Source organism: Larus michahellis, chromosome 6 (genome assembly GCF_964199755.1).
Source record: "Larus michahellis chromosome 6, bLarMic1.1, whole genome shotgun sequence".
Taxonomy (NCBI): Eukaryota; Metazoa; Chordata; class Aves; order Charadriiformes; family Laridae; genus Larus; species Larus michahellis.
Window position 1 is genome coordinate 31,680,280 of NC_133901.1, and position 22,795 is coordinate 31,703,074.

General features: G+C 44.8%; 3 protein-coding genes across 7 annotated transcripts in view; 1 reads left to right on the plus strand and 2 right to left on the minus strand.

The window, feature by feature from the left end:
- MED12L (mediator complex subunit 12L) overlaps positions 1-22,795 on the plus strand; it is a 153,606-nt gene that overhangs the window by 83,323 nt on the left and 47,488 nt on the right. For all 5 annotated transcript variants that reach the window (XM_074593305.1, XM_074593308.1, XM_074593306.1 and 2 more), the window contains 2 exons: positions 21,591-21,738; positions 22,332-22,450. In XM_074593305.1, coding sequence (XP_074449406.1) covers positions 21,591-21,738; positions 22,332-22,450 — 267 coding nt within the window. The remainder of the gene's footprint in view (positions 1-21,590; positions 21,739-22,331; positions 22,451-22,795) is intronic.
- On the minus strand, positions 13,096-14,932 carry P2RY13 (purinergic receptor P2Y13). The gene is made up of 2 exons (XM_074593311.1): positions 14,804-14,932; positions 13,096-14,276 (listed from the first exon to the last, which is right to left on the minus strand). Exon 2 carries the CDS (start codon positions 14,261-14,263, stop codon positions 13,232-13,234), a length of 1,032 nt encoding a protein of 343 aa, XP_074449412.1. The 5' UTR covers positions 14,264-14,276; positions 14,804-14,932; the 3' UTR covers positions 13,096-13,231.
- Positions 17,649-18,668, minus strand: P2RY12 (purinergic receptor P2Y12). Its single transcript, XM_074593312.1, has one exon. It carries the CDS (start codon positions 18,666-18,668, stop codon positions 17,649-17,651), a length of 1,020 nt encoding a protein of 339 aa, XP_074449413.1.

The window sequence follows — 22,795 nt, forward strand, 5'->3', positions numbered from 1 at the left end:
GTAATGAAAAAAAAAAAAAAACCCGAACAAAACAAACCACAAACCCAAAACACTGCTACCAACAACCCCCTGCTCTGTGTTCAGATAGAGCCTCCTGTGTGTCAGCGTGTGCCCGCTGCCTCCTGTCCTGTCCCTGGGCACCACTGACAGGAGCCTGTCTCCGTCCGCTTTGCACCCTCCCTGCAGCTATTTGTACGCGTTCATAAGATCCTCCTGAGCTGCCTCTTTTCCTGGCTGAACAGTCCCAGATCTCTCAGCCCCCCCGGTCCATCACTTGCTCTAGTGCATTAGTCGTCTTTGGGGCCCTGTGCTGGGCTCCAGTATGTCCATGTCTCTCTTGTGCTGGGGAGCCGAGAGCTGGACCCAGCACTGCAGGTGAGGCCTCGCAGTGCTGAGCTGGGAGGAGGAATCCCTCCCTTGACCTGCTGGCCTGCTTTGCCTAATGCAGCCTGGGAAGCTGCTGGGCTCCTTTGCTGCAAGGGCAAGCTGATGGCTCACGTTCAGCTTGCCCACCAGGTCTTTCCTTGCAGAGCTGCTTTCCAGCCGGTGCCCCAGCATGTCCTGGTGCAGGGGGCTGGCCCTCCCCAGGGGCAGGACTTTGTACTTCTCCTTGATGAACTGCATGAGGTTCCTGTTGGCCCACTTTTCCAGCCTGTTGAGGTCCTTCTGGATGGCAGCACGACCCTCCAGGGTATTACCCAGTTTGGTGTCCTTTGCAAACGTTGTCCCTGTTCCATCCCACTGGATTGCAGTTCTTTTGCTGCTTGGAAGACATGGTTTTAATCTCTCACTAGGTCATATTTCTAGTCTTCCCTTCCAAAGGGGAGGCCAGAAGCAGGTTCACATCTACATGTATTTCTCCAGAATAACTTCAACTTTTCTCTCTCTCAGTGTCCTCACAAGCTTCTCTCCCAGCCTGTCTGTTCTGCTTCTGGTTTTGTGGGCTCCATTCTTGGCACAACGAGCAGCATGTCAAATAATCACCCTTCAGTTCCATAGGCTGTTCCTTACTCATCTAGTGTGCTTTGTTAATCCTGACGTCCTAGTCTTTTAAGTGTAAAAAGTTTTATAAACACAATAGTTGGGACAAAAAGCAAAAACTGGGTATTAAGTTTCAGAATGTGGTGCTTGGGTGGTCTTGAGCTCCTTCCAGAGGAGCTGGCTTCTGTCCAGGCGAGCCGGCAGCCGGCTGCTCCGCTCGGCGCTGCTGCAGAGCCTGGTGCCACGCAGCCGCTCCCCGGGTCCCTCTGGAGCCCAGAGACCTCCCCAGAGCCTCCCCTCTGAGCATGCCGGCAAGGCGAAGACTCTCCTGGGTGTCAGGCTAGATGTGTTAGAGCGTTTTGCTGAAAATATTAGCTTTTAGGTTTGATGATTGGTATTGTGCAATGAAGAACATTAAGTTAAAAAGCTCGTAGTGAAACTTTGGAAACAGTCGAGATGTCTGGGTCACAAAGGGGAAAAAAAAAAAGGATGCATGTGATTGATCGCATTACACCTCATCTATTGTAGTTGTGGCTATTGTTCATCTGTCACGTCTCTCAAATGCTACAGGGGATACTGTGAAAAAATATCGCGTGGGGAAAAATATATTACTGGTATGTGCATGTAAACAGTACCGTTTAAGCTTTTAAGTAATTCCAGTCTCGCTTTTTAGGTGTTTTACTTTGCATTGAAACAATTCGATTGATTTTTTTTATATGCAATTCTAATTCACATTGCAAAAGGACAAAAAAAATCATCTGCTGTTGACGGCTGGTTTTTTTTTTGTGTGCTTCAGTATCTATTGCTGCGACACAATTAACCACGTTAGCTACTTGCAGCAACTATTTCAAAGAGGAAGGAAAAGGACAGGGGGATTTTGGGGTATGGTTGGGAGAAGTTCAGCCTGGTGCAACCCCAATTTTTCACAAGCAGCTTGGAGAGTCCCCCCTCTGCCGTTCTCAGGGATGGACGGACGGATGGACAGCAGATCCAGGGTGGGGTTTCAGGGTGCGGGCTGCGGGGAGCTGCTGCTCTGCCTCTGGCCCAGTTGCTTCGCCAGCTCTTGGCTGTTCCTTGGACAGTGGCAGAAGCTGCTGCTGAAGTGAAGGTGATAGAAGCCCGATTTGTACTGCTCATCAGCAGTTGTCACTTTGATATGTGACTGACATTTTCCCAAGGAAAAACAAGAAGTAGCGGTTATTGTAGTAGCTCATGTGAGGTTCAGTGTTGGTCAGGTGTGGAAACCTACTTGTGATAACTGAGGGTGTGAGGATTTTTTTTGTTTTGTTTTTTTTTTGTTTGTTTGTTTGTTTGGGTTTTTTAAGAAGGTGCTGTAACTTTTTATGTTGTGAAGGGTTAACACTCCTGAAATGTAGGAATTAATATCACTGACTTCCTCTAGTGCTTTCTTTGCAGCACTGGGGTTAGTGTCTCTTGTAGCCTGGTTTCCTATGGAGCCCTGGTAGGTGACAGCAGTTTGGTGGATCTGTACCTCTAGGTTTATGTCAGGCTTGTTTTCACTTAGTTCCACACTTTTAATAAGTATTGCACTTCACGTTTAATGCTACAGTCTTACTGCAGGTGTCTTGACTGGCTTTTCGTAGTGCTCACTTGGTCAAACAGGAGGTCCTTCTGAACTTTGCTTTGTGGAGACAAGGAAGAGACTTGTCCTGAAAAGAGAAGGAGCTTCCGTCTTCGGTTGTTCCTGGATATATCTCATCTTGGGCTATGTGCAGCGAGTGGAGTAGGCTTCCCTGTTGAGAAGGAGCATCTAGCCTCCAAAGGGCTGCTCTGGTGTCGGACAAACTCCAGACTGTGACTTGCCACCTTCCTCCTGGTGCGCTTTCCCTGTCCGGTCACCCCCAGGTGTCTTCCTGGCTCAGCCGTGCTGCCAGGATCCATGTGGCCAGGCATCTCCCGATGCCCCCAAGCCCTGGGAGCTCTGGTGCTCCAGCACCCGGCACGGTGCGTGCTAGCGCACGACGGGCTGCGGGGTGCAGGTGCTGGGCAAGCTGGTCTCCCTGCTCCCGCCCTGCCCCGGGGGGGCCCCGACAGCTAGGGAGGGGAGCCGAGGGTGAGACAGCAGGGCTGAGCTGGGAAAGGCAACCCTCCGCGGGGAAGGTGGAGGAACCGGCGGCTGGTGCTTCTGAAAATGTGCTTCTTTTTTTCTCACACACCCCTAATGCAAACAGATGCTTTCTGTTTCTGAGGTCCCTGCACGCCCTTCAGCCTCTCTCCTCTTCTCTGCTCCCCTCTTCTCGTCTCCCTCCTGCAAGAGCTGACCCACGTCCTTTGCGCCGGGGGTTCTCCCTGGGCACTGCCAGCTCCCTGTAGAGTAGGGAGGGAGGAGAAGGGGAAGGTCTGGCTGGTGCCTGAGAGCTGGTTGCCTACCCAAAGAGTAAGGTGCCCACCAGAGCGGGCTTGTACCCAGAGAAATGCTGGCGGCTTTCATGTCACCCAGGGCCTGTACTGCTGGGAGTGAATCTGTGACATGAGCTGAATGCTTGCCTGATTTCCTGGTTTCCCTTTTTTGAAAGAAGATTGCAGAATCTTCTTTAAAAAGATGGAAAAAAGGTGAAACGCTACCAGAGTTTCCAGACCAAGCGTACGTAATGAGAAGGCAGATGTCTACAGTCCCTATAATGCACAAATGGCAAGTCATTTTTTAACAAAACCTGTAATTGCAGTGCTACTTTCAATTCTTTGTAACTAAGAGTAACCTTTTCAATCTAAAATGCTCCTTAAACAACATAGGTTTTTGAAAGTGCCTTATATATTTCCCAAACTTTGAGACTAATGAGACATATATTTTGTAAGTTGCTTGTTCGGAGCTATGTGGTTTTTCCAGTGAAGCTGACAAGTTTTAACATGATCTGAGTGAAGTATGAAGGAAGAGAACCTTTATTCTGTATAATATAATTAAGAGAATTCAAGTATACTTTCCTTCACTGAAAGAGGTGAAAAGGAATACAGTACAAAGTTTTTATACCAAATTCAGATGTTACACTTACTGAATCTTACTTGATATGAGTTAAGCTCTGTCAGGAAGTAAGATATTGAAACCATGAACCCTCCTGCACTTCAATTCATATCTTAGAAGGAAGGATTAGTAGAAAACCATTTTTTTGCCATTGGGAAAAAAATAGCGAGTAACGTTTAATGAATGAATAAAAGGTTAGTATAGCTGTACTATTTTGAGAACTTTTCACGCTTTTAATTGATCTGGTATTCAGTTTATGGTTCCAAGTCTGATTTTCAGCAGCTGTATCTTAATTCCTGTTTTCACTCGAGGGTGATTAAGAACAAGAGGATTCACAGAACAACTTATCAAACGCTTTTCAGGTGCTCAAAGATCACTTACCTGTCACCATTGTTGCCTTCCGCTTGTCTCTGAGCTGCATCTCGAAAGTGCCTTAGACTCCTCCAAAGTGCATCTTGAAACTACAGTAGGCATGAGGGTATTTCTTGCGACAAGGTAGTTAAACAAACCATATCTGGAAGTAAGCTTTTTTGCTTCCGATGGCTTATTTTGCGATACCTGATCAGAGAGTCAAAATTCCCCTGGCCAGGAGCAACTGGAGCAACTGGCTTTCTCATTCCTGGGAATGACTCACATGCCAGGGTAGGTGAGCGGCGCGCTCCCGCTCACTTCCTGGCTCCGGAGCAGCTCGGGCGCCCAGGACGCAGACGGTGATTCACCTGAGAGGTGGGTTAGTGCCTGTTAAAGGCAGCAGCCTTCCTGCAGGGAGACGTTGCAAACAGGCTGAAGTCGTGCTGTACAGCAACCTGCGCAACCGTGCCTGTGCCTTTCGGTTAATATGGTTTTGTCTGCAGGGCGAATGCGAATTTAATGTGATACTGAAAAATCCTGTGCTGGATAGATGCAAATATCTGCTAATCGACATTATCATGTCAGTTATCAATTTGACTATACTTAGACATCTTTAATGTGCTTTTAACAGATCCTCTCTTCTAAATAGTGTGTAGGATGAAAGCAAAACGTTAAGTCTGTAACTAAATATTTCAGCTAAATAGACTCGACTGTTTGTTTATTGCATACTTTTTACTGTCATGGTGTCTGACTGTGAGCCCGCTGAGTCTTGCGGTCCTGTTTTCAGTGGTCCTGGGTGTACACACTTTTAGAGTGAGATAATTCAGTGCTTTAAAGCATTGAATTAATGGTGGCAGTAGTTATATTAGGACAAAATTTTGCTTCATGTCAGCGGAGGATGAGGTGGTTAATTTCCCATTTCTGCGGCCTTAAAAAGAAAGTAAATATTATCACCTTGGTTGAATCTTCAGGAAAAAAGAAAAAATAATCTTAATGCTACGAGGACAGTGGCTGCCAAGTCACTTTCCTCAGACTGCTCTGTCTGTTCTGCCTTTTTCTTTTTTTCCTCAAGGATCTGAGGGACTGGATCCCCAGCCCCCCTCTTCTGAGGCTGGATAGCCTTCTGCATAGGTGCCCTTGGCAGCTGCGTGGAGCCCTGTGAGGAACCAGAGCAGGAGCAGGTCCTACCACCTCCCTCCCTGCAGTGGGGAACAGCTTCCCCTGGCCGTGAGTCCAGGGAGGCCTGTGCAAATTTCCCCATTTCTGCTATTGGGCAGATTGTAAAATTCCCATTTGCCGCAGGACCTCTCCCTTGAATCAGGTACGGTCCCTGATCATAGGGGACTTCTGCCACAGTTCATCTTTGAAGACCAGCTTTTGCAAGGCAAAACAGATAATGCAAATGAAGCCAGCAGGAACACATGTTATAATTCTGTCATATGTTTTCAGCTTTATTACTACAAGCTGCCAGACTGATCCCAGGAGCTGGATATTCTGACATTAAGTGATGGTCCCCGTTGCAAGCATGGGGTGGAGTTGAACACATCGCATCATTGCCTGAGGATGGAGAAGACTTTTCTACAGTTAGGGAGAGGAGACTTGATGAAGTGCCTGCCTTTTTTAGACCTTGCACATGGTTATGTAGGACAGTGTGTGCCAGACAACGTTTCACCTTCTTTCAGCTGTCTCTTGTGCTCCAGTGCTTAGCAGCTGCTTGTGTTTTTTTTCTCTCCCAACTGCTTGTCCTGTTTCTAGACTAATGGTGCCTTCTGGTTTTCCTTCCAGTCTTTGGTTCACGTCCTCTGTGGCTTTCAGTCATTTTGCACCGTAACAGTACTTGTGGTGATCCAGTTCTTAGTGGAGCCTGTGTAAGACAGGAGTATGTGCCTGACTGATGGTCTTGTAGGCTGCTCCTTTGAGCTGAGAAGCTATCGGGTGCAGAGGGCAGCGAGAGCCACCCTGGGATACAGTGGTAAGTGCTATCATCAGTTAGCGCAGCTCAGGTATGGTACAGCTCACTGTGCAGCCACGCAAATAGCTTGATTTCTCAGCATTAAATCTCTTTTAAAGTGTTTTTCTTCTGTCTCTGTAAATGTCATTGCTCTCTGTTAAGTGGAGACCTCGTTCTTCCTCTGGGGAGCATACAAGGCTGTTTGTCTTGCCCTCTGTCCTGTGCCTGTGTGGTAGCTGGGAGGCTCTGGAGCTATGAGAATATCTGGGTGGGCCTCCTACTTTAAGCTCCTTGGCTGACTTTCAGCACGGTCTGGTTTACCTGAGGACAAGGTGCTGTGCAAATTCTGTGCTGATTTTGGGGTTGGCCTCATCTCCTTCCTTTTGAGAATTTGAGGGATTTCATTTAAATCTCTTTCTTTGTTTCTTTGCCCTTTTGGGGATTTCTCAGACCTCTTCCCCAATACCAGATGTTTGCTGCTGGACTCAGACCTCTTTATACTCAGCTTTGCATCTTAACTTAGCACCACTTTTTCACCACTGTGGTATCCTCTCCAGTTATCACTGGTAAAACAACCATTGTCCAAAGGGTCTATTCTTTGGCTTTGTTGCAACATAGACCTGTCAGTACTTGTGTCAGAGCTGTGTGAATTTAAGCTCTGACTAGGTGACAACTGCTTGGTCTTTTGCCGTGGGCGTTACCAGTGGTAATTTTTCTGTCTGTATCTTGTGGGGCCTGATTGTGCGAAGGACTCTGTACTAGGTGTAGCTGAGTGCTGTCATGGTCTGTCGCTGCTCTTCTGCACATGGATTATCTTCACCACATGTCTCAGACCAATTTCCCATTTGATGTCATTGGGTTTCCCCTCCTGATACTGCATCCTCTCAGGGAGCCACCTGGAGATCAGGCCAGCTTGTAAGTGACTTGCTGCTGGCAGGCACATGGGCCCTGGAGATGAGTGACAGAACAGGGCTCACAGTCCTTGTGCTGTCAAGCTGTGTACTGTCTCTGGATCTCCCTTCACGAGGGAGAGTTGTGTGAAGGTGGGTTATCATGCTGGCTTCTTGAAAATTGACTGGGATTAGACTCTTCAAAATTCCTCTCTCTCAGAAACCTGGCTCTCGAGCTTTTTCTGAATGCTCATCCAGATGCCACAGGGACACCTGCTTGTTGCAGGCCACATAGGTAGTCCTTTAGGTTTCCTTAAGAGAAGCCCTCCGTTTTGTGTTTCTGGGGAACATTGCAAAAGTTGCAGGAGAAATCAGCCTCTCCACACCTTCAAGGTATCTCATAATAGATGGTCCTTCTCTGGGATGTTTGGACAACCAGTGTCACAGGTCCTGAGAGGAGCGGTGCCACAGCTTGGGCACTGAACAAAGCATTCACGCTGTGTTGGTCTTGTTTCTAGTGTTGCAGTGCACAGGCTGCCTGGCAGCTGTCCGTCAGCCGGGGGGGCGATAACCTCCCATCTCTGTTCTGAGGAACAGCAGACCCCTGGGACCAGCGACTTGGGAACCTGGAAGTCTGAGTGCTGCAGCTGAGGGCTGGAAGCAGATTTGCAGATAAATCATAAACAGCAGTTTTAACCCTAATTTTGAAAGCTGCACGCTTGCCTTGTGTTTTGCATGAGACCATGCGCTCCCAAGCCGGGTCCTGTACTGCTTCCCTTGGTGCTGGGCACAGTTCTGACCCTGGGGTGCTGCTGGCAGATGTGTCTGCTCCTCCGGTCTCAGTCCCGCGGGCTTCAGTGGAGACACGGCACGGTAGTGCGTTATGTTCTCATTTGTGCTGCTGTTTCTTCAGGCATTTCCAATGCTGGGGTCTAAGAAACAGTGCTGCAGGACATGTTGTGGGGAAGAATGGAAAAAATTAGAAGTGAAACGGAAATGTTTAAAAAATATAATTTAATTTCTTATAGAGACCCAAGCCTTTAGTAATTGGTACTCTGTGAATGGAATTTGTGTGTTAACAGTGGTGAAATAATAAATAGATTCATAAAATCTACATGTGAATGGGGTTGGTTTGTTTGTTTGTTGCATGTGGTGCAATGGCACATTAACTTCTCTTTAAAATCTCTGTATTTTGGTATATCGGTAAAACTCAATGGATTAGAAACCACTGTCATAGCATCCCCTAGTAGGCTTTTAATTCAGACATGTTGTTTGGCTGTTCTCAGGCTGGAGCAAGTCGGGACTAGCTGCCACATGACAAGGAAATGCTATGGAGCTTGTCGTAAAAACAGCGCGAAAGAAGTGTGAAGCTCTGATGTAAAGAAAAGCTGAGAGCTAACCTGTAACTTTACTATTGTTTGTAAATTTAAAGGTTGGATGTCCCTTTTTGTATTCTGGTGATTAGAGAGCAATTCTCAGACTTCATAAGAGCCTGAACAACGTTATTACAACAATTACTGTGTTGCTTCATTCTAAAACTCCTTTGCTGTCGTATTTAGCAATACGAACTACAGGGTTATTTTTAAAGCAGATTAGCCACCTGGATAATATATGAGACTGGCTTTTTCTTTGTTTTAAACATAGAAAAGTGGTAGGATGATCAGAGCTTGCAATGCTGGGATGATTCGCCCAGCGTTATACCTTCATCTGTGCAAGATGGAGGTGCTGCTGTTGTCAGTGGAAGTGTCTTGGAAGAGTCTGACGCTTCCCCTTTCCTTAGGTGGTTTACTTTGACCACTGCTTTGATGGCTGTCACTAAAAGAGAAAGAGGGAGGAAAGGAGCCAATCGAGAACTGACTTTTAAATGGCTCACTTATTTTTTTATTTTTTTTTTTTCTATCCTCAAGTTGTTCACATTGTGTTGATAGGTAACCTGAAGTTGCACACCTGGCTGATCCTGCCCATAGACTTGGGTTATTCTAGTGCCTTTGGTTTTCACATGCTGCTGGCTCTGGCTGTTTGTGTGTTGTTGCATGGGTAATATCTTGGTTGCTCGACTTGGCTTCCCAACTCTTACTCATTATGCAAATTGTTGCTTTGCATTTCTAATTAATTAAAGTACTGCTGTATGTTATGAAAGTTTTCTCAGTACTCGGAGTTGTAGGAACCTTGATGGAGGGATGTGTATGGCTGTGACGGAGAGTTGGGACATGTATGAAGTGTAAAATTTGTCTTTAGGTATTCAGGAATTAACCTGCTGTCCCTCGGAGGAGAGGCAGTCTGCCACTGGAAGGCTAGATGATGTGTGTATTAGGCAAAGGTATAATATATTTACTTTTTTGGAAACGCGAGTAAAACCAAGTATACAAAGAAATAAATGTAAGCCTTTGTGTACCCAAATAAGATTGATTTCTATAAACCTCAACTGCCTAGTGCCCTATAGCTCCCCTTTTGGGACCCAAACAACCTCTAAAAGTGTTTAGAATAAGTGTCAGTAGTTTTCGTGTGAATCCTGGACCACAGGAGCCTGGAATAAAGTTTATTTGTCTGAACAAGTTTAAGGCCTGGTGCCAGTTTTCCAGTTTCTAGGTTGTCTGTTGCTTCTAGTCTGGAGCGTAGACAAGCTGAGCAAATGAACATTTGGATGCAGAAAGGAAAAGCTCTGCTGCTGCCTCATGGTGGTGATGGGCTGGAGTAAGTACGCATAAGGTGGAAACCTTATGCGTGTTTGCTCTGTCTTGTTCAACTTCTGAATCTAGGAAAAGCAAAGGTTTCTCTCAGCAGCTTCTAAGACATGAGTGTTAGTTTTACCTTCAACTTTTCAAGTTAAGTTGGGAGAAAAATCAGGTCTGGAAAAATGCTGACTGTTGTATTGAATACACTGGTAAACTTTACTGAATTACGTAAATTCCTTGACTGCAGTAAAGAAATCTGGAGAGCCCAGAAAGAGCAGCTTCCTATGGCACCTAGTCTTATGGGATTGTCTCTGAGGGAAGTCTGTTCTCAAAACATGTCTCCATTTTGGTCAAAATATTGCTTTGGTCATTTTTTTCAGCCTTAAAAAGCAGAGACCTAAACTTTGAGGCAGTTTAACTGTTAACGATTCTTACTTCCATCTGGAGGCAGGGATCTAAAAACTTGCAGAAAAAAAGAGCAAAATCCCGAATGTTAGTATTTTGGGGACTTTTTTTCTGTAAGTGGACCGACCAGATGTCCTATCCTTGCAGTCACCTTGCATTTCTCTGCCACAGAGTTTGGTAACTCTGGCTCCCTTTTACCTACCTAAGAAGCAGCAGCTGAAAAACAGATGATTAAGACTCCTCTGAAACCTTTGGCACACCCCTTATTTAAGGAGCAACTCAGCCCATTTTGTGGTTACACCCACCCTTACATGCAGGCTCTTAGTTCTTAACTGCATGTACTGCCAGTATGTGTTTGTGCACAGCGTTAAGCGTTGTATTACAGGCAGTAGAAATGAGAAAATTAAAAAAAAAAAACAAACCAGAACTGACTTCCACAGTGGAATAAGTTTTCTGCTCGTCAGTGTTTTCGAAGTTTATCACTGCTGTATTGCTTATTTTATGTTACTGTCTTTCTCTGTAATAACCACAAAAATGGGCCAGAGTTCCACGTTTAAATCCAGAGCTGGATGTAAGTCTGTGGTGAGAGTCCTGGGGACCCCCGTATTAGCTGTGCTGGTGTGAGTCATTCGGAAGAGGGAGGACTGAGCTGCACAGTTCCGTGCTGAATTCTTCCCTAATACACCCAAAGCTCAGGAACACTGGTTTCCGTGGGCACCTGCCTGGTGGAAGATCACGGCTGATTTACGAAACCATCTTCTGATGTTTAGCTCTGGTCAGTGTGTTAACTGCTGTGCGATGTCAACCGGCTTAGAGAAACTTTTTCAGGCTCCTCATGCATTTCTTTAAGCAGTTGCTAAAGCAGTGACTATTTTAGCAGCTAAGATTTTAATATATTTACTTTTACTAAAGTAGCTAAGTTAATCCTGTTAAACACTGGGGGGAGGAGGGGGGCAGAGAGAGAGAGGAATTAATTCTTGAACAGCATTTAATCCTGAGAGGAAGATGCTGTTTGAAAAAACGTTGATTTACAGGGAAGTTCAGAACCAGCTGGAAGCTGCCTGGGGATTAGTTCAGTTTCCAGTTGTAAAAGGGTGTTACAGTTATGGAAAGTATGTAACATGCTTATTGGAGAAGATACAGCGAGTGGAAGTTGCTAAATAAGACGTATACATCTACCTGTGTGGCAGAGGCTGGGGAATCCCAAAGGCAGATGTAATTAATGCACAGTAATCTAAAAACAGCTTTGAAAAAATCAGGCCGTATGGAGCGACCTGCGTGATTGTTTTAGGCTGCTGTAAGTATTTAATTTCTAAAAATAGCAATCGAGTGGTGATCAAAGCACCTGGCATGTGTAAGAAGGCATAAAGTTAGCAGGAGAGCTTGAGAAGTGAAGTTTGTTAATAAGGGACGTTACTGTTTTCTCAGCGAGGTGCTGCAGACTCCAGCGTCACGGAGATGAGTGTCTGGGCAGAGGCCAGGAGGGGTGATGGAAGAGAGCAAGTTGCAGTGCTTTCCCTGAAGCCCCTTCTGCAGTGCCACATCACCTGAGCAGCGTGTGATGCAGAGGTGGTCCTCCAGGGTGGCGGGTATGTCAGGGGATGAGTAGCAGTAGGAACGGGTGGTTTGAGAAGTGAGAAAGCATTGCTGAGGGCTACGGCAAGCTCAACAGGGTTTTTTTAGCATATTTTGTAGATTTGGTACTTCTTTCACATCTTAAAATAGTGAAATAAATTCCAGGCTTTTGGATTAAAAAGCGGTTTCTCTCTAGGCACAGTGCATTTGGACTTCCCCTGTGGGATAGCTAAAGGAGAGCTCTGACTGGTGTGGTGAGATGGGTGGAGAGGGATCTTCTGGATGGGGAGGATGAGGCAGCGGTGCTGGCTGCCTTTTCTTTGCCTGTTGTTGGGAATGGGGAAGGTGAATGTGCCACCAAGGGGGACACTTCTGGGTGTTCCCCTCTGGCAAATGGTAGGGTAGGGGTGACTGGTGCGTGGCTCTGGGCTGCCCTTTGCAGGTGAAGCAGTCCTGGGTCTTCTGCTGGCCTGGGCGAGGAGCGTGCTCTGAGGGCACTGGGGTGTTGCTGACTGCGTCCTCCACTGAAGTCCCTGCTGGGAGTGGAGAGGAAGGATGGTGAAACAGTGTAGGCGGTAGGAAAGTAATTACATGTGTGAGAGAGATGGGTAGGGAGGGAACAGGTCCTTCTTCCCTCTGTGAGGTACGGTTCCTCCTCTTCCCTGCCCTGACACATGCCAGCCAAGCTGACACCTAGTGTAAGAATTACTGACATACAAAGTCAACAGCTCTGGGTTTTAATCCCAAATAAAGATAAATTGTCCTTAGAAGCAGCCATACTCAATAAGCTGCTTAAGTGTTAACAAGTAAGGTTTTTTTGTTTAAAGTGGATACAATTATTCTGTAGATTGTTTTAAGTTATATCAAGGTCTTTTAATTCATAGGCTATGGTTTTCTGTCTTCTGTGAGGTGGACGTGATTTAGTCACCAAATCAGAAAAACTGCAGTTCTCATTTGCTTTGCAGAGCCAGCACAGCAGTGCAAGACTACAGACTGATCGCTGTTAGTTTTATGCATCACTGATGCTATTTTTCTATTCAGACCGATGTGGTTATGGCTGTGAAGTCGCATGAGTGACTCTGAGGTAACAGGGATCTCTGCGGTGCGAGCGCGGCAGCACTGTGGCTGGGCAGGCCCTGCCAAGGCACGGCTGGGCTCCTCCAGCTTTGATTAGTGATGGCAGTATCAGTGAGAGGGCACAGCTCAGGGGGAAGATCGGTGTTAGGTCAGGACCGGCGGTTTGACTGACAGCTTTTTGCCTATTAAGGCTAAGCAGCAAGCATAAATAAGGAAATCCGTTGTGCCGTTTTTATTAAGTATTAGTATTACAGTGCAACCATCCTTTCATTTTCTACAGCAGTAATAAAAACAAATTAAAGTTCTCTGTGAATATGCAGGTACTGTAGAGTGTGAAGCTGCAGAGTCAAGACTGAGTAGCTGACGTTCGTGTGTCCAGTTCGGTTTTTGGGTTTGTATGAACTGTTTTCCGAAATGTCTTTACTCTCCTGCATAACACCTTTTCTACAAATGGTTTGCACAAGAACATGTATATCAGGGGGTCCATGCAGATGTTTGTGCTAGCCAGCCACAGAGTGCTTTCTTTCGCGACAAAGAGCTGGTTCTGCAGATGGCAGTCCATTCGGCTGGTTGTTTGACTCAGAGTATAGGGAACCCTGCTAAAATGAAAGGGGGCAAAGCATAAGAAAAACACAGTAAAAATGATGAATACTTTCCCCTTGACCCTTTTTTCACTTTTGTTGTCTTTCTTCTGTGTTTTTAGATAAGACTCATATACCTTTTTGGCGATAATTGTATAAAATAGGAACATGAGGATGAGAACAGTCCAGAAAATGAACTGACAGATATAATTGACGGCTTCGTGCCATTTAAGTCCAAAGTAATTCTTCAACGAGGCACACTTCTTCACGGATTGGGGTGTTGCTTTCTTGTTCGATAAGATCATGTTAGGCAGAGAGAGAACAAAGAAGAAGAGCCAGACCAGACCCGCAAGGATTTTTGCTGAGGTCAGGTTTTGTACCCAGAACTTCCCAAAAGGTCTCACAATCTTGAGAAATCTGTCAAAAGCAATGAGGCCAAGTAGCACTATGCTAATATACATTGTGTCATAAAATACTACGGCTGAGAAGCGACAGACGAAGGCTTTGAGCTGCCATGGTCCCAGGCCAGAGTCCGTCAGGATTTTCAGAGGAAGCATCAGGGTCATTATAAAGTCAGAAACTAAGATATTTTTCAGGTAGACAATGAAAGTTGATGTGCTTGGTATATGGAAGAAAGCCCAGAAAGCCAGGCTGTTCAGTACGAGTCCCAGAAGGAAGACGAGTGTATACAGTACTGGGAAGACCAGGTGGGTGACTGTGGTGTCCCGATGGCATGGTGCGGAGGAGGGTGCTCCACTGGAGTTACTGACTATGCTCTTGTTTGCAAGGTCTCCCATTGTTTGGAATAGACTTGGGTGAAAAGGAGAGAGAAAACACAAAGCATAACATTCTGTATTAGAAATTACACGTTCCTTGTAGTGGCTGGCAAGTTTATGCAAACACAAAACCTGAATGTGCATTAAATAGACCGACCGATTTCTCTTCTAGTTCATAGAAAATCTAAATCTAACTTTGAGTTGTTTACAAAGAAATGTCTAATTAAAAGTTAAAATAGTACATATTCATTATGGAGGCCTAAGATAATAGCAAGTTTATAACAGCAGATTGCCGAGAGCACCATTTATCTTTAAATGGAAATGTACTTTAACACGGAATAGAAATTTTACAGTTGTGGCCCAAAAGCAAGGTGCTTCTGGGGAAGTGACTTCTGGTATTTCTTACCAGAAATCTTACACGCCATTTTTCCTTTCTCAGCACAAATTGAAATAACATTTCCAAAATGAGATGCACGTGGCTGGTTATCAGCCTCTTACATCTCACAGCCAGATGCCCGAGCGCCCCATCACACCACGTGAACGCTCCGATCATGCAAGTACCTGAGCAAACCTGGCAGCAGCTGTTTCAGAGAGGGGTCTTTGGCTATCTCCGCTTCATCCGCTGTTCCTCTGCTGGCAGAAGCCTTGAGCAAAGTATTAAGAATGGGGAAATGTGTAGAAAGGCGAGACTTTTTCTGTTGGTGTGGTGTGTTGTTTCCTTCCTCGTTTTCATGTGTCGCCCGAGTTAGTTAATCACGTTTGCTGTTGCTTTTCTCTCTTCCTTTTGCTCTCTGTCAGAAAGTACACCACCTTCTGCTACACTAGTAAAGAAAAAAATGACCATATCCATCAAAACAGGCACGTTTTCTGGCTTTCTGTTTGTGTGAGGCAGGCCTGATGGCACCTACACTGTGCCGTTATGATTAGGCTCCTTTAGAGACATAGGATGAACAAACACAGACTATTTCCTGACAGTTTTCCAGGATAATCCTCAAACGTAGCTCTGAGTTCTTGTTTGTGTGTGAATTCCCCTGTTCTGGACAGCACTAGTCATCGTCAAATGAGTGACCAGAAAGTCTGCTCAGAGCCACCCTTACAATGGGTTACTCGGCTACAAAATCACGTGCACTGACTTATTCAGAAACTGTACCCTCCCTCTATAGCCTGTTAATATTGATCCATGAACCTGAGCTTGACTTGTGATTTCTAGAATGGGATTTCTGCTTTATTTTGGCATCACTGTAGCCAGGTGATACAGCATGCTGGTTACAGTCACTTTCTGGTTCTGGCAGAAGCTGCTGCCCTTGCATGGTATGCCTTGTATTTATTATGTGTTTATTATGTATAATTTTGGAATCTAGTGCATTTCTCTGTAAACAGAACTTTTTGTATAAGTTTAGCTGAGTCATGTGATTTGTCTTGTATTTTCCTGTCCACTGATATTACTTTGGGTTCTGGCTCCTTGCTTGCTGCCATGTGGGAAATGGCTCACGTTCAAGCCATCCCTTTGTGGGCAGACATGGATCGCTTTTTGAGTTTCTCAGGCTGCAGCTGTATTACAAGAAGTTCGGGCATGAGTTATCTACTTTGGTTAATATAGGTGTGCATGATGTTGGTGTTAAATGGCTGGCAGAGGGCAAAGGTCCTTAAGGATGAAGGTCACTCTCGCCATTGTCATCAGCGTGACATGTCCCTAGCTGCCTAACCCAACTTCTCTTCATTCATCAAGAACTATACAAAGCTGAGACACTCTGTTGCAATACCCCAGGACTGATGTCCAAGGCAGTGTCTTCCACATTCTCTTACATACTGACCTCTTGACACTGTTCCCAACTGTAAGAAGCAGGTACGAAGTGTCTCCATGTATCCTCTCAGTGACTGCTGCGTGGTAGCAGTACAGTACAGCAGTGATAGCTGTAAGGTCTGTTGTCTGAACGGCTCATCTGATCAGGAAAAGCAGCTGCCAGATAATTGCCACTCTCTCTCTCCATGAGTGGGTGCAAAAAAATGTGGGAAATGGGTGTTGGGTGGAAGTGGGGCATCTTGCGCTTCCTTCTGGGCATCAGCTGGAGCTGATGAGTCCTAGGCCCCAGCTGGTTGTGGAGACTGCGCTCTGGGGTGACTGGCAGCGCTTGTTCCAGGGAAATAATGGTGACCTGTTTTCTGTGGTGTAACAACCCAGCCACTGATTGTAATCGGTGTTGGTGCATATACCAGCATGAGCAGTGCACGAAATGTTTTGTAAAATATTTAATTCATCTAGGCAGGTTATAAGAGATGCATGAACTCTACAGCTGAGTGCTAAAGTGAACCGTCTTTGAACTTTTTAGGAAATTGCATATCAGTGGTGAAATGCCTGAGAAGGGTAGACAGGTAGTGGCTTTTGTCAGGACTGAGCTCTTGCATAACGGTGAAACATATTTCTGAATTGGAGCTGTTTCCCAGTGATGATAAATTAACCATAATTTATTACAGTAGCCTAGGATTTTTTTCATGTGTGGTTGTTACAATACCTGAAAATGTTATGTACCTGAAAATACTTTCCTCGGTTTTTTCACCTTTTCCAAATGAAAAAAGGGAAATGGTTAAATTTTTTATACAATGCAAAAAAGCTGCCCTTAATCACTAAAGATTTTACCATGAGTCTTTCCCCAAGATCTAAGTACTCTGTAAATTGAGTCTGTGTATATTTTCTAATATAATATAATGTTGTCTATAAAAGTGTACATTTTTGTTTATTTTTCATATAGTAAGGTGAAGTATTTGAAGATTAATTCACATCAAGATAAGCCTGGTTATGAAATAATTTCCTCTGACATACAACTATTAATTACTGGTCAACAGATTAAGAATTGCAAGCATATAATGAGATAAGCAAAATGTTATTCTGTTACCAAAAATCTGCACAGATAAATAGCTTATCTACATATGTCCTGTATTTGTGTTGTCTGCCAGTTGCGTACAAGGTGACAACTCCCTGTATTTAAAAAATGATGCTTACTGTGGATTTTAATTGCATCTCTCAGATCTTGTGTTATCATGAACTTTATTCTGGCCCGAGTTAAGTTATTTCTGCAAAATCTTTGCAGTTCATAATCTCATCCGTAGCATTTCATGACTCTGTTTTAATTTTTTCCTTACAGCACCAGCTATAAATTCAAACTTCTTCCTAGCAATTCTGACAGGCATGGAGGTTGTGATCAGTTGATGCTCTTGTTTTTTTTCATGCTCTCTAGTTTCACCGTTTTTGCAGCCAGCGATATTAGTTCCAGGGTGCGTGTGCTTCATCTGTAGGACAATTTCTAAAGAAGTCGGAGAAATTCTAGATGTTCTTTGCAGGATTTTTGTTGCTTCCTCCCACCAATAAACGTACGTGGCTAAGAAGGGATATGGGTAGTTCTTAGCTCTAGAGCGGCGTCTCGTCTGTGTCATCTCCTTCGTTCTGCTCCTTCATATGTGTTCTGACTTTTGACAATGCTGTGTGCTTGCACAGCATGTCTAGCAAGGACTTTCTAAATGATTTGCAAAGGAAAAAGTATATGAATGGATCTAGGCAAGCATTTAGCGATGTCAGCCACAGCGTGCTCTCTTTTAAATAAAACAAGGTGTTCTGAGCAGAGCATTCAAAAACGTCTCTTGTTTGGCTCAACGTGTAGGGGATTCTAGTGAAGTGGAATGGCACAAAACAAATAAAGAACACTGCGATAATGATGAAAACCTTCAGATTTACAGTCTTTTTGGATGCTTTTCCTGTGCATCTTGTCCTTTTATAGGATTTGTACAGTTCTTTACTTATGAGTATGTAGCATACAACTATGACTGCTAAATTAACCCAGAAGATAAGTTGACAAATATAGTTTACAATTTCGTGCCAGACTAAGCCAAAGTCGGATTTCAAGCGAGCACACTTTTTTACATTCTCAAGCGTTTTCTCCTTGTTTGATAGAATCATGTTGGGTAATGAAAGAGCAAACATTGATATCCAAATTGCTGTGGACAGGATCTTGGCACCTAAAAGGCTCCTTGGAGTTGATGTTCTGAACGGCGAAGAGGCTTTCTGATAGCGGTCAACAGTAATTAGACCAAGAAACAAAATGCTAATGTACATGGTGAAGTAAAATACAACCTGGGTGACCTGGCACACAAATCCTCTCAGTACCCATGATACCAACTTTGCATCGCTAAGGATTTTAAATGGAAAAGTCAAGATCATGAGTAAGTCAGAAATGACAGTGTTCTTGAGGAAGATGATGAAATTAGATTTACTGGATATTTTAAAGAAGACCCACATTGCCAGGCCATTCATGGTGAGACCGACCAGGAACAGAATTGTATAAAGCAAAGGAAAAATTACTTGACTGATTTTGTTATCGCTGGTGCAGTTGCTGTTGTTTCTGGAATAGCTGAAGTTGGTTGTGGCTTTCATTTGCACTTCGCCTTTCCCCCCGCTCCCTGTAAAAACAAAAAAGAAAAAAAAATTAAATTGTGAGTTAAAACTGTCATAAGACTTCAACCTTTTTAGTCTACTTTTAATTTCTGAGTTTGGGGATTTTGACTGCTGTAAGTTGTGTTTTGTTTTACTGAGGTTTCTGCAGAAGAGCACTGGGTGCAGCCATGTTGGTAAGGTGGCCTGGTTTGATCTTCTGTGACTGAAATGCTGAGGTTACCTTCCCTCCACACTTCCCCTGGGCTTCCATCTTCACCTCCCCTGGGCTTCCCACACAGCTTCCCCGAGACCCGTGCTGTAGGGCTGGGTGAGGGGCCGGCATGGCGGTGGGTTGCGGGGGTGGCATGGCCGGCATCATGCCTCCTGTTCCCTGGCGAGAGCATGTAGGTGGCAGCATGGGGCTGGCGTCCCTGCCGTGGATCTCCTGGCCCCGGTGGTCCTGCCACCAGTATTACAGCCGGTGAGGCCCGAGCTGGGCTGCGGGCCCTGGCCTGGCTGGCATCAATGGGGCTGCGCTGCCTGGGCCATGGCTTGGTGGCAGAGAGGAGCTGGCGAGGGCTGTGGTGCGTGGGGCGGGCAGGCTGGAGTGGTGCACTGCCGGCGGCCAGGCTGTGTGGCCATTTCGCTCTGACACACGTCTGCCCAAACTGCGCTTCTCCTCCCGGGGAGGAGGGAGAAACGTCCCTTTCCTCAGCGTCCTCAGCGTGGAAAGGGATGGCATTTAAACTCGTTTTCACTGCAGATTTAACAGTGCCAGGCTGAAGTAAAAGGAACCGAATGCCCCTTTTTGTAGTATTTCTGCTTGGCTGGACGTCTGTCTCTTCCTGAGGCATTTTTTGATTGTCCTTGAAACTGATGTCCATCTCCCCATCCCTGCCCCTGCTGAGCCGCTGGGCATGGCTGCTCGCAGGCCACCGCCACGTCGCCCGGATGCTCAAAGGGTGGAGGTGGCACCCCACAAAGTCACTGTTTATTGCTTCCGAGGCGAAGAGAGTGAGAGAGGAGAACCTGCTCTCCAGCCCTGTATATTAGCACTTGGGTGGCTAACGGTGTGCGTTGCTTCAGTGGTTACATGTTTGCCAGCGAAGTCTGAAGTTATTCGTAGCTTTATTTATGTGTACCTTTCTTTCTAGTTTGACAGTTTATCCTGTCATTTTTCCTAAATCACTTCCTTTACCGGTGCTGTGTTGCAAATCAACGTAAAACTTCACTGACTCAAGCCCACGCGCAGGAGTTGCCGCCTCCCGTGCTCTGCGGCTGCTGAGACCCCTGCCTAGTGCTGCGCCACGCAACCAGGAGCTCCTGGTGGCCACAACTGGCCACGAACACTGAGCAGCCGGCATCTGCCTAACTGGTAACAGGGGCTGGGCTGAAAACTTTTGCTCTTAGTCCAAAAACCTTGATCAGATCAGGTCTGACCCAAACTGGTTGCCTGGGCAAGCCAGGCAGAGATGTTGAATCAGTCAGTGGTGCATTTCTAAAAGGAGTAACTTTCAGGAGCGTAGTGATGCAATTGTAAAAACTGCTGTATTTCTGTGTAATCCTTGCCTCTCTAAAATAAGGCACTCAGTGGATTTGCCACTTTGTCAGCCAGTGCCCAAGCATCCCTGACACCTTCCTTACAGAGCTGCAGAGTTTTATTTCTATCAGTAAGATAGAAATAAGTTGGCTTATGCTTTGAAGCAAGTAACAAGATTTATCTGCCAAGTCTAATCCTAATGAAATAAGTATTTTCTCAACATGCAAAATCAGACGCCACTCCCCCCACCCCAAAATCAAAGAGAAGCTTACTGTGCGCGCTGCTGAGAGGCAATGAAACGTGTGGGTATTTCCTGTGAGGAGAAGCTGGTGCTGCTGACGGAGGGTCGGTCGCGGTTTCTCTAGCTCTTCACCGTATGAGCAGGCAGGAGTGTTCGTCTGTAAATCTCACGAGTGAGGAGAGGCTGGAGGAGCAGCTGCACATCCCAGTTCTGAGACTTGGACCTTCCTCTGGCTTTGAACTGGTTTCTTAGCCAGAGACAGCTGCAAATTCCAGGTGACACTCTCAGTGCTTCCGCTTTTGTTTCCTCTAGAAGAGAGAGAGAAATAGAATTTTTAAAAATAATTAGAGATTTACTTCCTGCTTTTGACCTACAAACAGAGCGACTATTTTTAAAAGAGAGCATGCATTTTGTAATACTGTGCAACTTCTCTGAGCACAGAGTTGCACTCCCATCTACTACCTTTTTGCCTTGGGATTCTTTAGTACTATTTTTGTACCAGACTTATTTTTTTAAAACTTTTAGAGTAGTTCTATGTTGAAAGAAGAAGTGATTGGTTAGTTTGCGGAAGGTAAGTATGTTACTGAACAAAATATTTATACCTTACATGACTGGCAAAGCAGTTTTCCAAGTTTTTAGGTTACATACAGTGCATCAACATTATATGATACATTTTATTAGAAGACTAAATATAACCAGTTACAATTGAAGTAAATGATAATATCTTTTAGTTTCTTTTGGATGTGCGTAATAGAATTATAGGAATTGGACTGCATCTTCTTTTCGATGGACTTGTACATAATAAGAGACATGGTTTTTAGACATCTTGTCTTCTATTTACTAATCTGCTACTGAATATCAATCCAGGGGACAGTTAGGAGGGCTGTTCCTATGCGTCTTCTGCCTCCGTCCTTAGAGATACACACAGAATTTGTAATATCAGATTACATTTCTTTCCTCTGTGTTTTTACCCTGTCTCTTTAGTGATTTCATTTGGCCCTGTTTCCTCCACACTGATAACCACAGGAGATGGTTTTTGTGTCAAAGAGTTAGTTATTGTTTATTGCAGTTTGGTCTATTTGGGTCAGATTTCTGCAGGTAATGACAGAAAAGAGGCTTCACTTGTATCTGGTCTTTTCAGGATGAATCTTCGAGTCATGAGTGTAACCAGCGCATGATTCTCCTTTACGGCGTTGGTAAGGAGCGTGATGAAGCAAGACATCAGCTGAAGAAGATTACCAAAGACATCCTCAAAATTCTGAATAAGAAGAGCACTACTGAGATGGGTGGTAAATGCTTTAATGCTGCTCTATAGTAGCCTGTAGCAAAGATGATGGGAGCGGTGAGGTGCTCAGCAAGTTGTCTGGAGCTATGCATGTTGATCGCGTAATTTGGCTTTCATCCCCTTCACAGTGACTGGGTGAAGTACCGGCCAGAGTCCTGCAGCACAAAGTGCGATCCGCTGGCCTTCCTTACGGCTGTGCCAGGATGGCAGAGGGCCGCTGGGGTTAGAAATTTCCCAATTTTTCCATTATAACAACTTGGCTCTAAACACTTGCGGTATGCTAAAGCCTGGAATATGAGATACTGGCCAGCGAGCGATACATATTCCTTACCCTTCTAGTAAAACTGTGTGACTGTTTTTCAGTTTTTCTTGGGTGTCACCTTTTTGCACTGGAATAACCTTGAAGCAGCTTTGCTATTGTTACATGCTATGGCTATTTGTTCCAAGTATAATGGAAAACTGAGGCAAGTAGCGTTTTACGTAGTCATGAGTAAAGCTTATTAAGATTTTTATTGTCTTTTAAATCAGTAATAATGCAAAACTACTGGGGCTCCATTAAACATAAAGTGACTGAAGTAATTTTTTTTATCTGTTAAGTTGGGGATGAAGGGCAAAAAGCCAGGAAAACCAAACAAGAAGCATTTCCAACCCTAGAGAACGTGTTCACAAAACTACAGCAACTGTCCTATTTTGATCAACATCAGGTGACATCTCAGGTATTTCCCTTGTATAAAATCATAGCCTTTTATGTTCTGCTGTAGAGATATCAAATGGGAAGTAAATTTAGGTTTTTAGAAGTATTTTGTGTATACCAAGAATTTTCAGTGCACTGCTTCTTCAAAGGCAAGAGAAAAAAATGCTGCCTTGGTATTCTAAAATACCTGCTTCAGCAGATATTTGGGTGTTTGGTTTGGTGCGGTTATTTGGGGGTTTTTGTTTGTTTGTTTGTTTTGCAAGAAGCTTTCAGGATTATTATAGTTGTCATGATTTTTTAATGAAAATTTTGACATCAATTTTCCATAAATTTCCACTAACAGGATTGTTTAGAGCTCACTAGTAAA

Excerpts from the sequence above, each read along its gene's own strand:
- P2RY13 (XM_074593311.1), bottom strand. The coding sequence starts at position 14,263 with ATGGGAGACCTTGCAAACAAGAGCATAGTCAGTAACTCCAGTGGAGCA.
- P2RY12 (XM_074593312.1), bottom strand. The coding sequence starts at position 18,668 with ATGAAAGCCACAACCAACTTCAGCTATTCCAGAAACAACAGCAACTGC.